Source organism: Callorhinchus milii, unplaced genomic scaffold (assembly GCF_018977255.1).
Source record: "Callorhinchus milii isolate IMCB2004 unplaced genomic scaffold, IMCB_Cmil_1.0 Scaffold24, whole genome shotgun sequence".
NCBI classification, from domain to species: Eukaryota; Metazoa; Chordata; class Chondrichthyes; order Chimaeriformes; family Callorhinchidae; genus Callorhinchus; species Callorhinchus milii.
This window is the reverse complement of record NW_024704765.1, coordinates 5,514,186-5,532,109: the sequence shown is the minus strand read 5'-3', so window position 1 is coordinate 5,532,109 and position 17,924 is coordinate 5,514,186. Positions and strand designations below refer to the sequence as shown.

At 44.5% G+C, this 17,924-nt stretch overlaps 1 protein-coding gene across 1 annotated transcript in view; it reads right to left on the bottom strand.

Moving 5' to 3' along the window:
• Positions 1-17,924, bottom strand: part of epha8 (eph receptor A8) — a 44,295-nt gene that overhangs the window by 19,376 nt on the left and 6,995 nt on the right. Inside the window, exon 3 of the mRNA XM_042343497.1 lies at positions 8,861-9,524. Coding sequence (XP_042199431.1) covers positions 8,861-9,524 — 664 coding nt within the window. The remainder of the gene's footprint in view (positions 1-8,860; positions 9,525-17,924) is intronic.

Below are 17,924 nucleotides of genomic sequence, written 5' to 3'. Positions count from 1 at the left end.
AGTGACCATGTAATCTGCAGGCGAACACCACAGCCAACTTACACGCAGCGATGTCTCAAAAAACAGCCGTGAAGTGAATGAACAATTCTATCCAGGGGTTTGTGGATTGTTGGCCATGGCATCAGGACAAACTCCTTCTGCTTTTGACAAGCGCCACAGGATCTTTCACATCTACCTGAGCAGAGTATCAGCCTGGACTCTGAGTTGGGTTCTGTGCATCTGTCTGTCGCCCTGAAATTCCACCCAGTCTTAGCCTGCAAGATCATTTTGTCTTAAAATGTAAGAGTTCACACATTTTGTGGTAGATTCTTAAAGTAAATCTTACTTTGGAAGCCATTCTCCCCCAGATCTAAAAAGAACCAATCTCCAAATTAACACTGAGCTTCGGGATTTACTGCAATTCTCCTTGATCTCGAACATTAAGACTAAATATATTAATCTAAAACAACAACTTGCATTTAAATAGATTTGTATAGCGCCTTTCACGTCGGGAGGTCATCCAAGGCATTGAGTTTCACTGAGGTTAAAAGGTTTTCAACCATCTTTTTCTCTCTCTATCACTGACTGCCTCTACCTTCCTCTATGTATATGTATCATTCTCTACCTCTCCATCTTTCTGAGGCGTTGTATTGCTGACAGACCATTGGAGTGATGGGAGTCTAGCCTGTACGATGAATGTGATAATAATAATTTGATACAGCAGCTTATCGCGTCTTCGAGACATTTCAAAGCTCTTCACAGATTATACGGTAAAGTGTAGTGACTGCGTATTTTGTAGGCAACCCACCCAATGATGAAAGTGACCATCAACATAGCAAACCTTTTACTGCTGCGAGAGATCGAATGGAAGAGGAAAAGAGGTGGGGTGGTGGGGATGGGGGGCTGGGGAGTGAGTCTTCAAGAGCCATCTGCACTTGCCGATATTTATCATAACATTCCCCCGAGATGAAGGAACATCTGTTAATAAGTGGTGAGGATTGAGTGGATGACAAACAAGTCAGCCTAGAATTATGGTTGGAAACGAGCCATTGATTCCTCCACACTGTCACTGGCGCTCGAGTATTGACAGCTGTCGTTCCTTCTCCGTGCAAAAGGTTTTCTAAAATTTACACTGAATTGTAGAACTTTCCAAAATCCCAAATGACCTTAAATCTTAGCCACAAAAAATTTCAAACTTTTGGCAACAGGGAGATCAAACATGTGCCTCACCTCACAAACTGCAAACGGTGCAGTGAGTCTCAGAAACATTTTACACCGTGCCGGTAACGAGGAGCTGGGGGGGGGGGGGGAACACAAGTACGAAAACTGCTGGTTCGGATTTGGGCTGATTCATCAGAGAAATAATTATAATCCAATAGAAATATTACAATCCAGTGGTTTGCTCTAATTATGTCAGTCAAATAAACAAGTCTGCTCTGCGCCGCATATTAACAGAGCAATCTCACCAACCTCTTCTCCTGTTGTTACCCAGCCCTGCTTAATGCAGCTGGACAGTACTGTGCTCACAGCTTGGCGTACTCATTAACTAACCCAGGGACCCAGTGGTCAGATGGGAGTGGGTTTACCGTAGAATGTTTAACACAATCCCATTCAAGGAGTATCTCCTGGTGTTCCGGCTAACAGTCCCCGAGATTATTCACGTCATGGCAGTTTGTGAAACGTTGTTGTGCTGCCCACACAACCTACAAAATACAGTCACTGCACTTTACAGTACATCCTGTGAAGCATTTTGAGACATCCTCCTGACGCGGAAGGCTCTGTATCACATGCGAGGCTTATTATTCCCGCAGTAATCTAATTGCTTTTCATTTACATCCTGCTGAGCTGCGATTCTTTAAAACGTTTTCTTGGTGTAAACATGTCATAAATATGCTGAGAAAATTATGCGGCACCCTAATGTGCCTCAAACATTGTTCTTCCCCATCTTAATCAGACAATTAACTGCTTAAATGGCTGCGGATCACTGGAGGGGAAAATCTGGAGCCTTTCATGTTATACTGCCTCATAAACTGCACAGCCTCAGACTGAGCATCGTTCCAGACCTGATCTGTTTCCCCACATTTATAACCCTGTGATGTGAGAGTCAGGGCAGGCTGGTCAACAAGATTCAATGCCTTTCGGGGGGGTTTCAATCATTTTCCTGACAAAATAATCTGCTTCACAAAGTAACAGCAAAATTGGACATTTGTACACAATATCTACAGGATTTGGCTGCCAGTTACACACATCGGTCATCAGGGACAGCAACAGTATTATGAGGAGGCAGAGATTAGCTGACACACGCTCACACACACACACCAATCCACACACGCGCTCTCACACACACTAATACACACACACACACACACTCCAATCCACACACACACTCTCACACTAATACAAACACATTCCATTCTAATCCACACATACACACTAATGCACGCACACACAACCCCAATGCACACACACACTCCACTCCAATACACACACACCAATGCACAACCACACACACACCACCTCAATACGCACGCACACCAATACACAACCCCACCCCCCACACACACACAACCCCACACACATACAACCCCACACACCACACACTCCATACACCGGTTTCAGGGCAACTACCAACAGCTGGTTTGATATTTCTGCTCCTCATCTTGTTGGGAAGCACAGCCACAATCACCGTGACACAACGTGATGCACCCACAGGTCTAGCGAGAGGGGGATTCAAACTTCTCAGGTGGACATTGCTAATGAGAAGGGGAATTGCACCCCTCGTTTAGGAGACACTGAAACACTGACACGATAAGCATCGCCTTTCCTTGATGCCATAACATTAGCTGTCAAGAGGCTAACTGTAAAATATTGAGTGGATTATGTGCCATGTGCAAATCATGTATAATCACAGCCGTATTATGCTGCTTGTATACAGAGGGAATTACAAATGGCCTTTATTATGCAATTACCAATAAAAGGATTTATTAATTAATGTCATTAGTAACCAATCTTTCATTATTTTTTAATTACATAATGACTTGTAATTTTCTCTGTACACGTCACAAAAAACAGCTGGGTTTACACATGGTCTGTAATTGACCTTATGTTAAATAGGGCAAACGTGGCAGCATAATTGTAGCACCTCTAGAAACAAAGGAACAGGAGGAGGCCATTCAGTCCTTCGAGTCTGTTCAGCCATTAATTAGATTATGGCTGATCTGTATCTCATCTAATCCTTTCGATTCCCCGCTTTCTCCCCACATCCCTTAATACCCTGACCTACCAGAAATCTGAAACCTCTATCATTTCGACCGCACTTTTGTTCACCTTCTCTCAGGCTCTGTATGTTTGTGTGTATGTTTCTCTGCGAGTGTGTGTGCGTCTGTGTGCACAACTCTCTCTGCCTGAGTATGTGCGTCTGAGCATGAGTGACGACAGGTGTGTGTGGGTGTGTGCACAAGGTTTAGTGCGTGTACGTGGGTGTGTGCACAAGGTTGTGAGTGGGGCCATGTGCGAGAGTGTGAATTTGCGTGCGTCTACATAAGTCTGTGTGAAAGCATGCGGTTGCAGTGATATTTAAAAATTCCCGAAGAGAAGACCATATGGCTGCTATTCACTTTTCTTTCAACTTTGGAATGAAGCAGAAAACTCACGGTGGTGTACAGCCACTCACAGAACATCAGGGTCACAATAGCCCCTACGTAAAAACAGTAACCCGTTCAATAAGAGCAGCAAAAGTCCTGCAGGCCATCAGTCCCAAAGTATCTGGTAAGAATGAATCAAACAAAGCTGAAGGTTTGCCACCGGCAAACATTAAATCATTCCTAATTATTCTGCTTAAAAGCGCTGCTTCAATATCACCTCACGTCATCGATTCTCTCTCTTATAAATTTCAATAAAGTGCGCACAAAGCACAAAAAAAATACACTTGTTTACCCTTCACACCAGAGCAAACTCAACGCCCGGCGGCAACTTCTGTTATGTGTTAACAAAATGTTTGGCTAAAAATTCAGATTATAACAGGGCAGGGCCCCATTGGGCTATGGCATGTCAATTGCACATTTGATATGAAAAGGAGTCAATGGGAGTCTCACTAATGAGCCCTTTTCGGGGATTTAATGAGTCAAATGCAAGTGAATCCAACAGTCTCTCCCAGTGTCCAGATTAAATTGTTCATTCGCTTCATGTCTATTTGTGGGACTCTGTGTGCAAAATAGCAAAACATAACGTTAAAGGGAATTTCACACCAACTCGATATGGCGCAGTTAAAGAGAAAGAATCAGAGCTGGTACCAAGTCTTAAATTAAAAGTGGATGAGGCTCAAATTCATTCATTGAAAATATGGAATATTTATAAAAGGTTTATTGAGGAGACAGAGTTGATTTATACTCCAAGGTCTGATGGCAGGAAATGAAAAATTGCACCAAAGCCCAGATCTGAAACCTTGTTCTCTTCACACCGGACGACAATTAAAAACACCACTTTTCAAATCTGACATTTAATCTATATTTATGAATTACAGCACTCCTATTTTATAATTAAAAGCACATATATTTACACTAATCATCGTAAATGGTGGCTGATTTTTTCCATTTGAGTCTTTTTGTGTAAAGCTCGGGGTCAGTGAGTGCAGATCAGAGGGTGTTTTTGCTGAGAGCGACGAGGTTCTGGAGTTTTAATTTGCCCCCTGGACACAAGTCTGTCCATTAGAGGTTTCTCACAGCAGAGAATTACACAGAACATTACTGCACAGAAACAGACCATTAGTCCCAATCAGTCCCAACTAGTCTGTGACGGTGTTCAAACTTCATAGTAGCCTTCACCCCTCCTGATCCTCTCCCATATCCTCCATTCCTTCTTCCTGTTCAAATACTCAAATACAACAACAAAATTATATTTAAGTGACTATCCTGCGGTGGAGGCAGGCTGGTCTCCCTGTGCTGCGCTGGCTGTAAGGTGACTTGTTTGGCAATAGAATGTCAGAATCCAGTTAACTAACCCTCTGTGAAGGTCTGGGTATCCCGGTTCCTGAGCCAGGCGGGGCTGCAGTATCCCAGCCAGCCTCGCTCATTGACAGGATTTGAAAGGGATGATCAGTCACTGGGAGCAGGGATCCTTCCCACTCAGCTCCCATTAACTCTGCAAGCCAAAGCCCCGTGTAGCCAGCCAGTCCTCTCAGCGATAAACTGTGCAGTTCCAGCTGGTTAAACCCCATCGGGATCCCATTGCACCAAGACACGCGGTTTAGTTTAGCAGGGTGTGGCACTCTGTGGGCAGAGTGCCTACTCCATCCCAGACACAGGGACATTTCCTTGTGTAGGTGCCAGACTTATGAGTAACTCTATCTGGTTTGGAGACTCTTAAGCACAATGATGGGTTTCTGAATGTGTCAGACACCAGGCCGAACAACAACAAATTCCAATACAAGCAGCTCACTGCCTTGCACTCTGGTGTTAATTTCCACTTGACCTATCTGTTCTTTTTTGAAGATGGAAAAAGGATAGATTTACTTGAAGGAAACTCATCCGAGAGGGAAAACCTCAGTAAAGATTCCAATCTTAGTCTGAATGAGCTTCACATCTCTGGGCAGTGTTTAGAGGCATTGATTTCAGCCACACCTAATCAGATCCAAGTCACTCCAGGCTGACACACACAGATTTGCAAACGCAAAGTGATACGGATCACTTCCGACTGATTCATATTCTGATTTTCTCTTTCCACCACTCGCCTCCCTCATTGCTATTTCACTGGCCGATCTGGTCCAATTGTCACCACAAAGAGACAGCCAGCACGGGCTGACTCCGCATTACTTACAGCAATTTTGAAATGTACAAGCCGGTGATGGGGAAGAGGGGAGGTGTGTGTGGGGGGGGGTGGGGGGGAGTGAAAGGGGGGAGGTGTGTGGCAGGGAGAGAGGCGGGGAGGTGTGTGGAGGAGGAGAGAAGAGGGGAGGTGTGTGAGGGGGAGAGAAAGGGGGGAGGTGTGTGGGGGGGAGGGTGGGGGGAGAGAGAGGGAGAACAATGTCACAGCTACTGGTTCATCATAGAAATCACCAATGCAGGTTCAAACCCCACGTCAGGATTTGGAACTCTTCACGTGTGGCGAGTATTTCTGTAATCAAAGGCAGCAGCCAATTTGCACAGAGCAACGTCCCACAGACATCCTTAAAGTGAATGGCCAGTTTACTTGGAGGAACAGAGAAACCTCCTTTTGTTTTTCAATACAATCTAACATTTGACTGGACTATCAACCTGGAGTTTAACAGGTCTTGAACGGGGGCTAAATACCGGGGGGGTGGGGGGAAGTGTACTAACAAGCCTAACGAGATATCAGGCTGACATCTCTGGGTGTATCTGGGAGAACAGAATGATTCAGGGAGTTCGCTCTGGAGAAACAAGGGGCAAAACCCTTCCACCTCTCACCCCAAACAGGCATGTGGGAAAACAATTTAACATCTCATCCAAAGGACAATAAAGCATTTCCCCGGCACTGTACTGACAGTGAGCTCAAAGTCCCTCCATGGAGCTTGAACCCACAGCCTTCCAGCCTGGGAGGCGATCGTGCAAAAGGCAAGCCATGAGCTCGATTGGTGTTCAATATATATCATATCTGCTGGTACTTCCCTTTAATATGTCCTTCAGATCAAAGCGCGTCTCAGAACAGCTGACTAGTCAGCCTCCCTAGTCACCACCGATAGATATCACACTACCAAACCCTTAAGAGTATCAAAAGGCTATTTATTAGAAAATGGAACTTTCTTTCTCATCAAATAATGTAATGGGTTTTCGAGATACCAATTATTTACAGGCAGTCAGATTGCCTCAATTGCTTGGGGCATATTAGTCATCTGGTCTGGAGAGAACTGACTGCTTTGTACCAACTAATCAGGAAACACACTTTATGCAAATACACCGATTCCTTCGCGGGAAAATCAATCCAAAGCTGCACCTAATTGTTGAGACGATCAGTAGCTCCGCAGCCCATGGTCAAGCCCCGATTCTCAAACTGTCTCACTCGGAGCCTGTCCCGGCAGAGATCTCTTCCCGCCCATCACTCAGTGGAGCTGTTGCCGGTATTTAAACCTAGCGAGTGACGAAATTTAAACGCCTTCAAAGAGGTTGAGTGGCAACTTTTGAAAATCTCACCCTAAACCGAACACAGAGATGGGTGGTTTAACGAGTCTGGATTGTCCAGGACTCTAAAATGCCTTCTAGTTCACATTAAGGAAATCATATTGTAAAAACTGTAATCTTTGCATTCAGTATAGCATCTTTCTTGTTGCAATGCTTCAAAGTGTTTCACAGACAATGCCTGTCAAATTTGTATACTTGTAGGCAAACACAGCAGCCAATCTGCCCATGGCAAGGTCCCACAAACACCCTTGAAGAGAATGATCAAATGATCATAATAATACTTGCATTTGATGTAGCACCTTATCACGTCTTTAAAGCCCTTCCCAGAATATAACGAAATTCTCTTCTGTTTTTAAAAGCGCGGTGGGATCTTTAACAACCAACAACAAGATTACATGTGTATAGCGCCTTTCATGTCGGGAGGACGTCCCAAGGCGCTGGACAGTGTACAGCATTTCAGACCCGAGCTGGGTTTGGGGTGGGGGGTGGGAGAAGGGAGGGGAGAAGGAAGGGGTGTTGGCCGATAGCATGGTCGAAGAGGAGGCAGAGTGGGTCGGTGGACGTGTAGCAGGCCGGAGCCGGCTGAGCGAAGGGAACGGGCATACGGGGCTTGGGTCTGAAGGTTGGCACCTTTAACCTCACTAGAAAGTTAGGATTAACTTCCTGCTCGCCAGACTTCCCAACTCTTCCCTCCACAAACTGCAGATTATCCAGAAGTCTGCAGCTCATGTCCTCTCCCTCACTAAACTCCGTGAACAAATCAACCCCATCCTCTACCGGCTTCATTGCCTCCCCGTGCCCCAGAGGCGATTATATGATTTATACAGATCAGACTTGTGCGAGTTTTACTGCATATAAATACAATTTGTTGTTATTAAGTGAATCTTGGGAGTAAATGCTGTGCCCGGGAGCTGCCTGCTCACCGGCCAGGCCTTTCCCACCAGCTCTGGTGCCGTGTAAACAACGAGTCCCACAGAGACTGACCCGAGCGAATCCCAGCAAAGACTCCGAACCGCAGTTACTGTTCAGCCTTCATTTCCAATCAAAAGCAAACACACATTTTATATTAAAGATAACATGGACTGCTTGGGAGTTCCGCTTATTTTTCTTTCCAGTTCGTCTGAATTAAGATCTTTGGCCAAAGATTCTCAAATTCATCTAATACTCAAGAGTCATTACTTGTTATAGTCATAAAGCAAACAGGCAAACCCAGCTCTAATGCGTCTTAGTAATCTGATGCATTTTTCACTTGAAAGCGATAGCTGCAGTTATGAAAGAAGGGGAATACTAACACGATAATACTTGCATTTGGTCAGGAGGACGTCTCAAAGGGTTTCACAGGATTGATTGTAAAGTGAACGTTTTGTGGGTAAAGCATAAGGAATGTAAGAGAGGGAAATAAACAACAATGACGACGTCAGCAACAACAAGTGCGGTCACCGATGGTGGAACGGAGGGCAGGCAGGCGCACGAGGCAGCCAGGAAGTGGCCGCCGAACATTTGCACTCGCACGGCATCAATCAAGGAATATCCGATCAAGAAAATGTATTTTGTGGCTGACCAAAAAGGTTGGCCACCAATGGCCTAGATGATGAGTTACAAGTCCTCATGTGAGGCCTGAACCCACAACAACAACAACAAGATTACATTTGTATAGCGCCTTTCACGTCGGGAGGATGTCCCAACGTTGTAGCTCAAAGACAGATAAGCCAGAGACAGAAGCAGGTAACAAGAGATGGGAGACTTACCCTGACAGCTGTCTCTCTGTCCCTCGTAGCCCGAGCTGCAGACACACTTGCCGATGGGGACCAGCCACTCGCCCTCAGCACTGCAGTACATTTTTGGGGGCTCTCTCTCTTCGGCGTTGTCCACGCACCGGCCTCGCACCTCCACCAGAGAAGACGTGTCGGCCCCAGTCACCGCGTCAGGGAACACGGCGAGGTTCCTCACCACAGCCGGACACATCTTGTAGTAAGCCCTCACGGACACGATGGCAATGCAGGCCCCTATATCCTGGAAAGCCAAGTAGAAGCCTCGTTGGCTTAACGGCCCCACTCCGCGGACCTCAGTGTTCAGCTTGAGCCGTCGGACGCCCAGGTCCACGCTGGTAAAGCTCTCGTCAGCTGCCACCGTGTCAATCTTCACGAAATGACTCTCCCACACATTGCTGCCAACATCCCTGTCAGACTCAAAGTAATACAAATTGAAGGTCTCCTTGCACGTGCCCACCACCCCTGGCATGCTGTTGCAGTCTCGAAGCGTGAATTTTATCTCAACATATATCCGCCGCGCCCCGTTCCTCTGGATCCAGTTAGTCCTTAGCCAGTTGTTCTGGTTGGGAGACATGACATTGCAGACCTGGTACGTGTGGATAGGAGTGAAGTACTCATCCATCTCACTGATTGCATCCCACTAGAAAGAGAACAAGGAATTGGATATAACAGTGCTAATACCAGGCGATCTCCAGACTGGTTATCAATAGGACTCGGCTCATAATTTGTTGCAACAATTAATTTTTCCTCTTTGCTTCTGCAACTTGGAGTCACAAAAACTCTCTCCACCTCTTCAATAAGGATTTACATTTGTACATTGGTTTTCTTTCAGACATTTGTCTCAAACGCTTCACACAGCAGTCACAGCTGAGGAGGATTTTGAGACCAGTTTTATTTGGGGGCCATCGGGAGAAACTATCTCCTCTTTTACGATAGTGCCACCGAATTTTTAACATCCACCTGAACATCCAAACGGGACATCGGTTTAACATCTCATTCAAATAATGGCACCTCCAATAATGCACTGCACTTGGAGCCACCTTAGACTGTGTCGGCTCAAAATCCTAACATGGGCTTGTATGTTTATATAAAAATACAATTAAAGAGTCCTTATTTTTGACAATATGGAGGCCATTATATTGTCCATGACAGTGGGAACACAGGTTTGGATCTGCAATTCCTCTGAGACCGAATATAGAAATCCTGCCCCTTCCATTCAGATTTTAGCCAGTCATTGGTTTTACAGCCATTAAACGGGACATTTGCATGCAGAGTCAAAGCTGTTACAAAGGTGTTGAAGAGGATATTGATGCATTTTGCAAATGTAACAAGTTCTGTTTTCGATCCACTGAATGATCAGGAACAACTGGGAGTCTATTTCTGGGGAATGGGCAATAAACAGCAGGAAGAGAACAGAATTAGAATCAAGACGTTTCGCTGGAGTTTGCAGCCGTGCTGATGATAGACTGACTGTTTAAGTGCGCTGAGATGCTACCCGAACCTCAATCAAGCTGCTTTTTGTTATTCAGTTGAATGTCTGACATACACAGAAACCCATCAACATGCTTAACAGTATCCATATCAGACTGATTCCCGGGTGTGCTACCTATGCATAGAAATAACCTTGTATCTGGAATGGACCAGGCAGTCTCTTCCCAGAGAGTCAGCTAAATCCAGAGAGTATTAAGCGCAGATTGGCTAAGAGTTATCAGAAAGTCATTTCAAACAACATATGAGGGATAGGGGAAATCCAGAGAGAATTACAGGGACTTCCCATTATAACCACACGTACAACAATCACTAAAACATCGTACCTAACAGACAGTCTGTCAAGGAACAAGTTCTTTCTGGCTTCATAAACCCAAAGAGCCTAAATTAGACAATGCAGCTCATTAAGGGGTTTGGGCGAAGCATCAGAAACATACACAGCTGCGCTTGGAATTTCCTCAAATCCTGGAGGTGTGCTGTGCTCACTCCCGGAGTCTGTGCTGTGGTCACTCCTTTCCGCTCCCACCCCCCACCACGGTTCAGCTATGTTTAGGGAAAAATTCCATCCCACAAAGACTCGGGGAATTTATTCAGTGAGTAATTGAGTCACGTAGATCAGAAGGTCTCAGGTTCCACCCAGGCTGAGCGGAGTTTGTCTGGGCAACAACAACAACTTGCATTCATACAGCCACCCTTCACATAGGATAGTGTCTCACATGCTTCAGTGTGGGGTTGGACACTGAGCAAAGGAAACAGGTAAAGGGTGAGGTGACCACAGACGCTGTGGGGGAGGTAGGTTTTAAAGACAGATACAAAGTAAATAATAATAATACTAATACTAATAATCCTTGCATATGATATAGCGCTTTTCACGTCGGGAGGACGTCCCAAAGCGCTTCACAGAAAACACTGTAAAGTGAATTGACTGTATAATTGCGCACAGCAATGTCCCACAAACAGTCGTAGATTGAAAATGACCAATTTTATTATTGTTTTTGGTTTTGGAGGGATTATTATTAGTCTCTGTGTGGAGTAAGGAAACTTGCCCAAGGTTTCGCCCTCTGCCTGGAATTGAACTCGGGTCTCTCGCTTGCAAAGTGAGTGTTCTAACCACTGAGCTCTTGTTCTGCTCCCCTAGTGCATCCCTAAAGCACTGTTCTGGGTTTATTTGGTCAATCCCATTTAAAATGTTACACACCTCTTTGAGTACGTCTCTAACCACTGAGCTACAGGACTCCACAAGTAGGTGAGGAGGAGGGATAGAGAATGGATTTAGAGTGCAGGGACCGAAGCTTGGCAGTTAGAGTTGGAATTGGATAATTGCATTTAATCAATGTCACCTCTGACAATGCCGTACTCCCCCCATCACTGCATTAGAGTGACAGCCCAGACTGTGCAGCTAGCGAGTGACTGAACAGAAGGTTCTCCTCTGAACACCTTTCCCATTAAGTCCGTACATTCTTCACCGATGCTTCAGACACTTAATGGCTGAACAACAACAACAACAATAATAAGTTGACTTATACAGCGCCCTTCATGCGGGTTTGAGTCTCGGAGCGAAACAGTAAATTTGCATGGTTCAAGGTTCACATAGTGTGAGGCCCGTGTGCCTGAACCAGTTTGCTATAAAAATCTAAATATTATTTTCAACCATAAACATTGATTTTTGTAAGGATTGTAAACAACTCGGCAGAAATTTTGATTGATCCCAAGTGGTAATGCAAGTCCACTGTCTGCCCCCCTCCCCCAACTCAACCCACCACAAGCTACATTTCTAACAGGGAATTAATGCTGTCTGATCGTTACTTCCAAATGGAAAGTTATTCTTTCTGTTGTTTCAGTTCCACGCAGTGTGCGTTAGGGCTAGAATTACAGACTCGAGACACGGAAACAATGCAGTTTCTGTCGTCAGGAATCAAGTAACGAGCTGTGGATTCACTGCCTCTCAAGTTACATAACTCAGCACATCCTGCCTTACAATGTGTCTGCTCCCAACTAGTGGGACACAACCCCCCCCCTACACCCTACACCATTAGACCTCTCCCTACACCCTACCATGTTAGACCTCCCCCTACATCCCACCATGTTAGAGCTCCCTGTCAAAATTCATAGAAGAATGATTGCAGCCAACAAAGAGCAAGGGGATGGGGGGGGGGAGCGCAAAAGAAAGAAAAACAGACATACAGAAGAGAAAAACAGAGAGGGATAGAGAGAGAGAATAATTTTCACAGAAGATCATACAGCAGAATCGGGGAAATTAAAAGTGAGATGAATAGATGTTTGGGAATAAAGGGTGTGAAGGAAAGGAAGGAAGAAAGGGATGGGAAAAAGTGATAAAAAGATCTGCTGTGGTCTCAAAAGAGATGTCAGGACAACCTTGATGGGCTGAATGATCTCTTCCTGTTCCTACGGAGTCAACAAAGAAAGAGAGGGAGGGAGAGATGGGGGGGGAGGAAGAGGAGAGAGAGAGAGAGAGAGGGAGAGAGATATCTTTCCATCAGTTTGGCAGCTTTCAAGCCAGATTCCAGATGTGAAAGATGTGCAGGACAGTGGCTGGCTGACAGCACCTCCCACGAACACCACCCACGAACATTTACAAGAAGCGAGAAGTCAGTTCCAAATCAATCAATTATTAAAAGTTTATAAAAATCTGGGGTTTACTCAGCAAAGTCTGTCGCACTGACCCACGAGCTAATCCGTTCCACCCTCAACCGGCACACACCCATGGCTTTTCCGTCCGGACTCTCACGGTAATTTTCCTTTGGGAAACCTGGTACCAATTTGTCAATCCAGCCTTAGTGCTCAAGAAGAGGTTTCATGCGTTAGACAGCAAGCAGCGTAAACTGGTCAACTCAAAAAACAGCGGCGACTTGGATTTATAACGTATGGGATAATGTCTTGGAGCGCTTCACAGTGACGAGGCTGGGCTGTCCTGGGTTTGATGAGGAGATGGCAATGAAGGAGTAACTCAAGACTCTCACCTGGTTTTTCTGCCACTCATTCCTGGTGCGAGGATTTCAGTATAGAATTGGTTCATTTTTTTGGTCATCTTGTGTCCAAAACATGCAGAAACCCTTCACCTTACAAACCAGATACATGTACCATCTACACATGGAAAATGTCCCTCTTTCTCCCCCTGGAGAGACACACGAGAGGTGAGAATTCAAGTGAGGTTTAGGCTCAGGTTGGCAAGAGCCAAGGCTCAGGGACCCCAGAGTGTGCATTGGAGTTTAACCAATTATGTGAAATAGCTCGCTGTTCAGAGAGTTGTCATGCAAGTTTCCCGCTGCTTGTCCAGCCAGGACCACGCAGCCCATTGGGGCTTTGGCTTCAGATTAACAGGAGCTGAGTGAGAATTCAATCCCTGGCCCCAGTGACCATCCAAGTTCTGCCAATGTGCCAGGTTGGCTGGGCTGTTATCAGCAGTGCCTTGAAGTACTGTGACTGTATATTTTTAGACTAACGTGACAGCTAATGTTATTAATGTTATTCCATTCCATGAAGTATATTGCTGGCTGTTTATGGGATCAGAAATTGGACGACAGAGGCTACAGAGGATTGAATCGATTCCAACATTCGGTTGCCAAGAACATCACTTTGGAGCAACCTCCGTTCTTACCTCCTCAGAAAGGAGTTGGGGGAAGAAACTTAGATTAACACAAACACACAAATTAACAATGTGTCAGATTTTTGAAAAAATAAATCATCATTCACTTCATGTCTGGCTGTTTATGGGACATTGCTGTCAAATTAGCTGTCAGGTTAGTCTAAAAATACACAGTCACCTCACGTTCAAGTAATTACTGTGACACGCTGAGACATTGACGTCAGAACAACAACAACTTGCATTTATATGGCGCCCTTCAGCCAAGATAATGTCTCATAGCACTGACATAACTCATAATATCATATGCAAGTATTATTAAATTATTTTATTGTGAACAACAACACTCCTCCACTTTGTGAAAGTCACTGTTATCAGCTGCCAATGTTCCAGGAATTAATGCTCCAGATTTTACAGCCGTACAGTTTCAGGATAAACTCATTATAAACCATTAAACATTTGTGACAGAACATTACAAGAACAAGACTGATTTCTCCTTAAGTACATGTGCTACTGATAAACAGATTGTAACGCATGTCCTGGATTTGAGCCAGCGGAATCTGGCTGACATGAGCTGTAAGGCATTGAGTCTAACATATATTGTGTGCGCAGGAGGAACAAGCCCTTGTAATGGTACTTGTCAGATTACACTACACAACTTTGCTGTGACAAGTGCTGCTCAGCAACAGAATCAAAAGGGTTCAGAATTTTAGACCGTGATCAGGAGCAAACACTCGGAGGGTTGGCCTGACCTCAGGAACACAATCCAGAGCCAGACGCCACTCAAAGCCAAGCAAAGTTGCACTGATAGCATATTTTTTTCTCCAATTAATTTCGCACCTTAATCATACCGGAAGGACATCTCAAACTGCTTCACAGGATTTACTGTGAAGGTGACTGTACTTTGTTGCCAAAAGTTTGCCCCAGCAATGTCCCACAAACAGCCGCAGTCGATTTAATCGGAGACAAGGTTTGTCAGCCAGAATGGGAGAAACTCCCTTCTCTTCGAGTCATGCCACAAGATCTTTAATGTCCACCTGAACAGAGTTCGGTTTAACATCTTATCTGAAGGACGGCACCTCGCACTGCATCCGAAAGTCAACCCAGACTATGCGAGTTCAAAGGTTTCGATCCACAAACTTCTGACTGTGAGGCCAGAGTTCTCTCAATCTATTCAGTCCCTGAGCCAGCACTGTAACGCTTGGACCAGTCAGCATCAAAATAGCTGGCTAATTGCAGCAACTGGCTTTTGTTTTATTGAAGTTAAAGAGGCGGACGTGTTGGTCATCCACGGAGATGTCTCCAGGAGTGCGATGTACTACGAGGTGATGATGAACATCACGGGGCATTAATTCACAAACTGCACGTTTCACCCACAAATCCTATTAAGAGGGAATTAGACAACAGCACTGGAGCACCAGCCAGACTGTGAGCTCAGAAGCAAGAGTATGACTGACTGAGATCGATTAAATGAACTGATTAAATGCTATCAATTCCAGAAAATTCACGTTCCAATGATGGAGACAATCAGGTCATGTTACAATAGTGGCAGATTTCAGTCTCACCCACCAATATTTGTCACGAGCAGATTGTAAACCACAATCCTCATAGTATATATATATATATATTGTAGATAAAAATAACTGGTCACTCAATCCACGACTGTTTGTGGGCAACTGCTTTGTGCAACTGACTGAAGCATTTCACCCACAAAATACCGTCAATCCACATTACAGTGTATTGAAGAGCTCAATGACATAATAAGATGCTATATCAAATGCAAGGATTATTATTATACCAAGTACACCTCAATAGATACCAAGTACAGATAACAGATTGTGTTTAATAGCATACACACAATTGTGTCAAGAACCTCATCTGTTAAGTCACCTCAGTGAAGGCTACTTTAGGTATTAAAATGTCATCAAGAAAGAACTTTGTAATAATTCATCACGTGGAAACATCTTCAAGCATTTGCGGGTTCATATTCCACACAAGCCCCCACCCCTCTGAATCCCCTCGATGCCCTTCTCCCTCATGTCTAAATTAATGCTATTTAACACACTCTCTGTGTTAAAAAGTTCCTCCTAAACTCCCCAGTAGTTCTGCTAGCAGCTATCTTACATTGATGTGTTCCAGCAGTGTCGTAATCACAGGCAGATTGGAGACCTGGCAAGGCATCTCGTTCCCATCACCCTCAGCCAAGAGAAGATGTTTAATGGAGAGAACAAACAACATCAGCAAAGCAGGAATTTAAAAATAACTTAAAGACATAAAGAAACATTTGCCTCTGCCAAAGGAAAGCGAGTGCATCATATCACAAACACAGGAGGGCTCGGCACAGCGAATGTGGAGCAGGCGTGATTAATGGTCACATTCGTATCGCTGGTTGGGGTGTCACTTTTGTTATTTTTAAACTTTTGCTTCAGAAAACGTTGCAGCTCTCGGAATTAAAGCGACAGGCTCCTTTGTTCTAGTTTTCCCCAGATGCCACTTCCAGCTGTCAAATATTAATTACTCCCAGCAACTCACAGTAAATGCTACCAATTCCAGACCTAGCGAGTGTCTAGTGACCAATAATGTGCGTCCTGTCTGCAGTACAATCCTTCCGTTATATACACACACACACACATACCCTCTTTCAGAATCTCACCCTCTCACATACTCTTTACCCTCTCTTGCTCGACACTCATAGACACACATGCGTATGTGTCAGAAGATTTGTGGGTCCATGTAATAATCCAAGGATTATTAATGATTACTTGAAAGATCGGATCAGCTATTTACAAATCTTTTCACAAATGACTCTCAAATTGGCTGAGGAACATTGTGCTGCGGATGTGTCCTGTGACAATAATAATAATAATAATAATCCTTGCATTTGATATAGCGCTTTTTACAAGACTATTTTGATTAGCACTGACACACAGCCTTTCACCTCGGGAGCCGACTGAAAGCCTAAGCTTTTTTTTAATGCTTTCCAACTCATCTGGTATCAGTGTTGAAACCATTTGATGTGGAAAATCACGCAAAAGGTGGCAATGATTTAGGTAACAGCAAGCCTAAGGGCTTAAATAAAATATTCACTTTATGCAGCCAAAACAGACACTGGAAACGGATGATGAAGTAAGTCTAAACCTTGTAGCAGTGCGTGACGCAAACACACACTCGCTTCGCATGATTAATAGAGCAGGAAGAAGTACATGTGTTTGAGGCGTAAACACAGACTCTGCGGCAAAAGTCTCTCTCCTCAGACAGCACCAGAGCCACTGCCCTGAACACGTTGTGCAGAACATCAGCTTAGTTTGGAGAATTAAAGCTGGAACAAAAAGCACTGAATCTTCACCCTGTGAAGCATTGCAAGACAGCTTCCTGATGCAAAAGACGCTTTATCAAATGCAGAGATTGTTAATGTGTATTGTAATCAAAAGACAAACGGATCTGGAAATAACTAAACTTGCATTTAATACAGAATGTCAGGCACACAAACATTGTTCCTCACTTGCTAAGAGCATCTACAAAGCTTTTCAGAATTTTTTCAGAGGATGGATACACAGGATTAATGCCTGGAGGTGTTAAAGGTTAGAGTAAACTTTTCCACACAGAAAGCCACAAGAGGCTGAACTATGCAGTTAATAGGCAATTGGATAATTGTTCGAAAGTGTATGAAAGAAGGCGCAGGGAATTGGGATTAGAGTAGATAACGCAGTTCCAATGTGGGAGTTGGCATAAGCACAAATGAGTGTTTGTAGAGCATGAATCACAAAGGACAAAGGCTGGATGTGTCTTGCAGACATAAAGCACGGAGAAAGCTTTCCTTGGCGGAAAAGTAGAGCCGACAGTTACTAACACGGAGAGGAAGCAAGAGATCACCGCTCATTTCTACCATGGAGGCAAATAGCGACAGTGACATGGCTTCACATGGGAGGATAAATTAACATGCTGCTG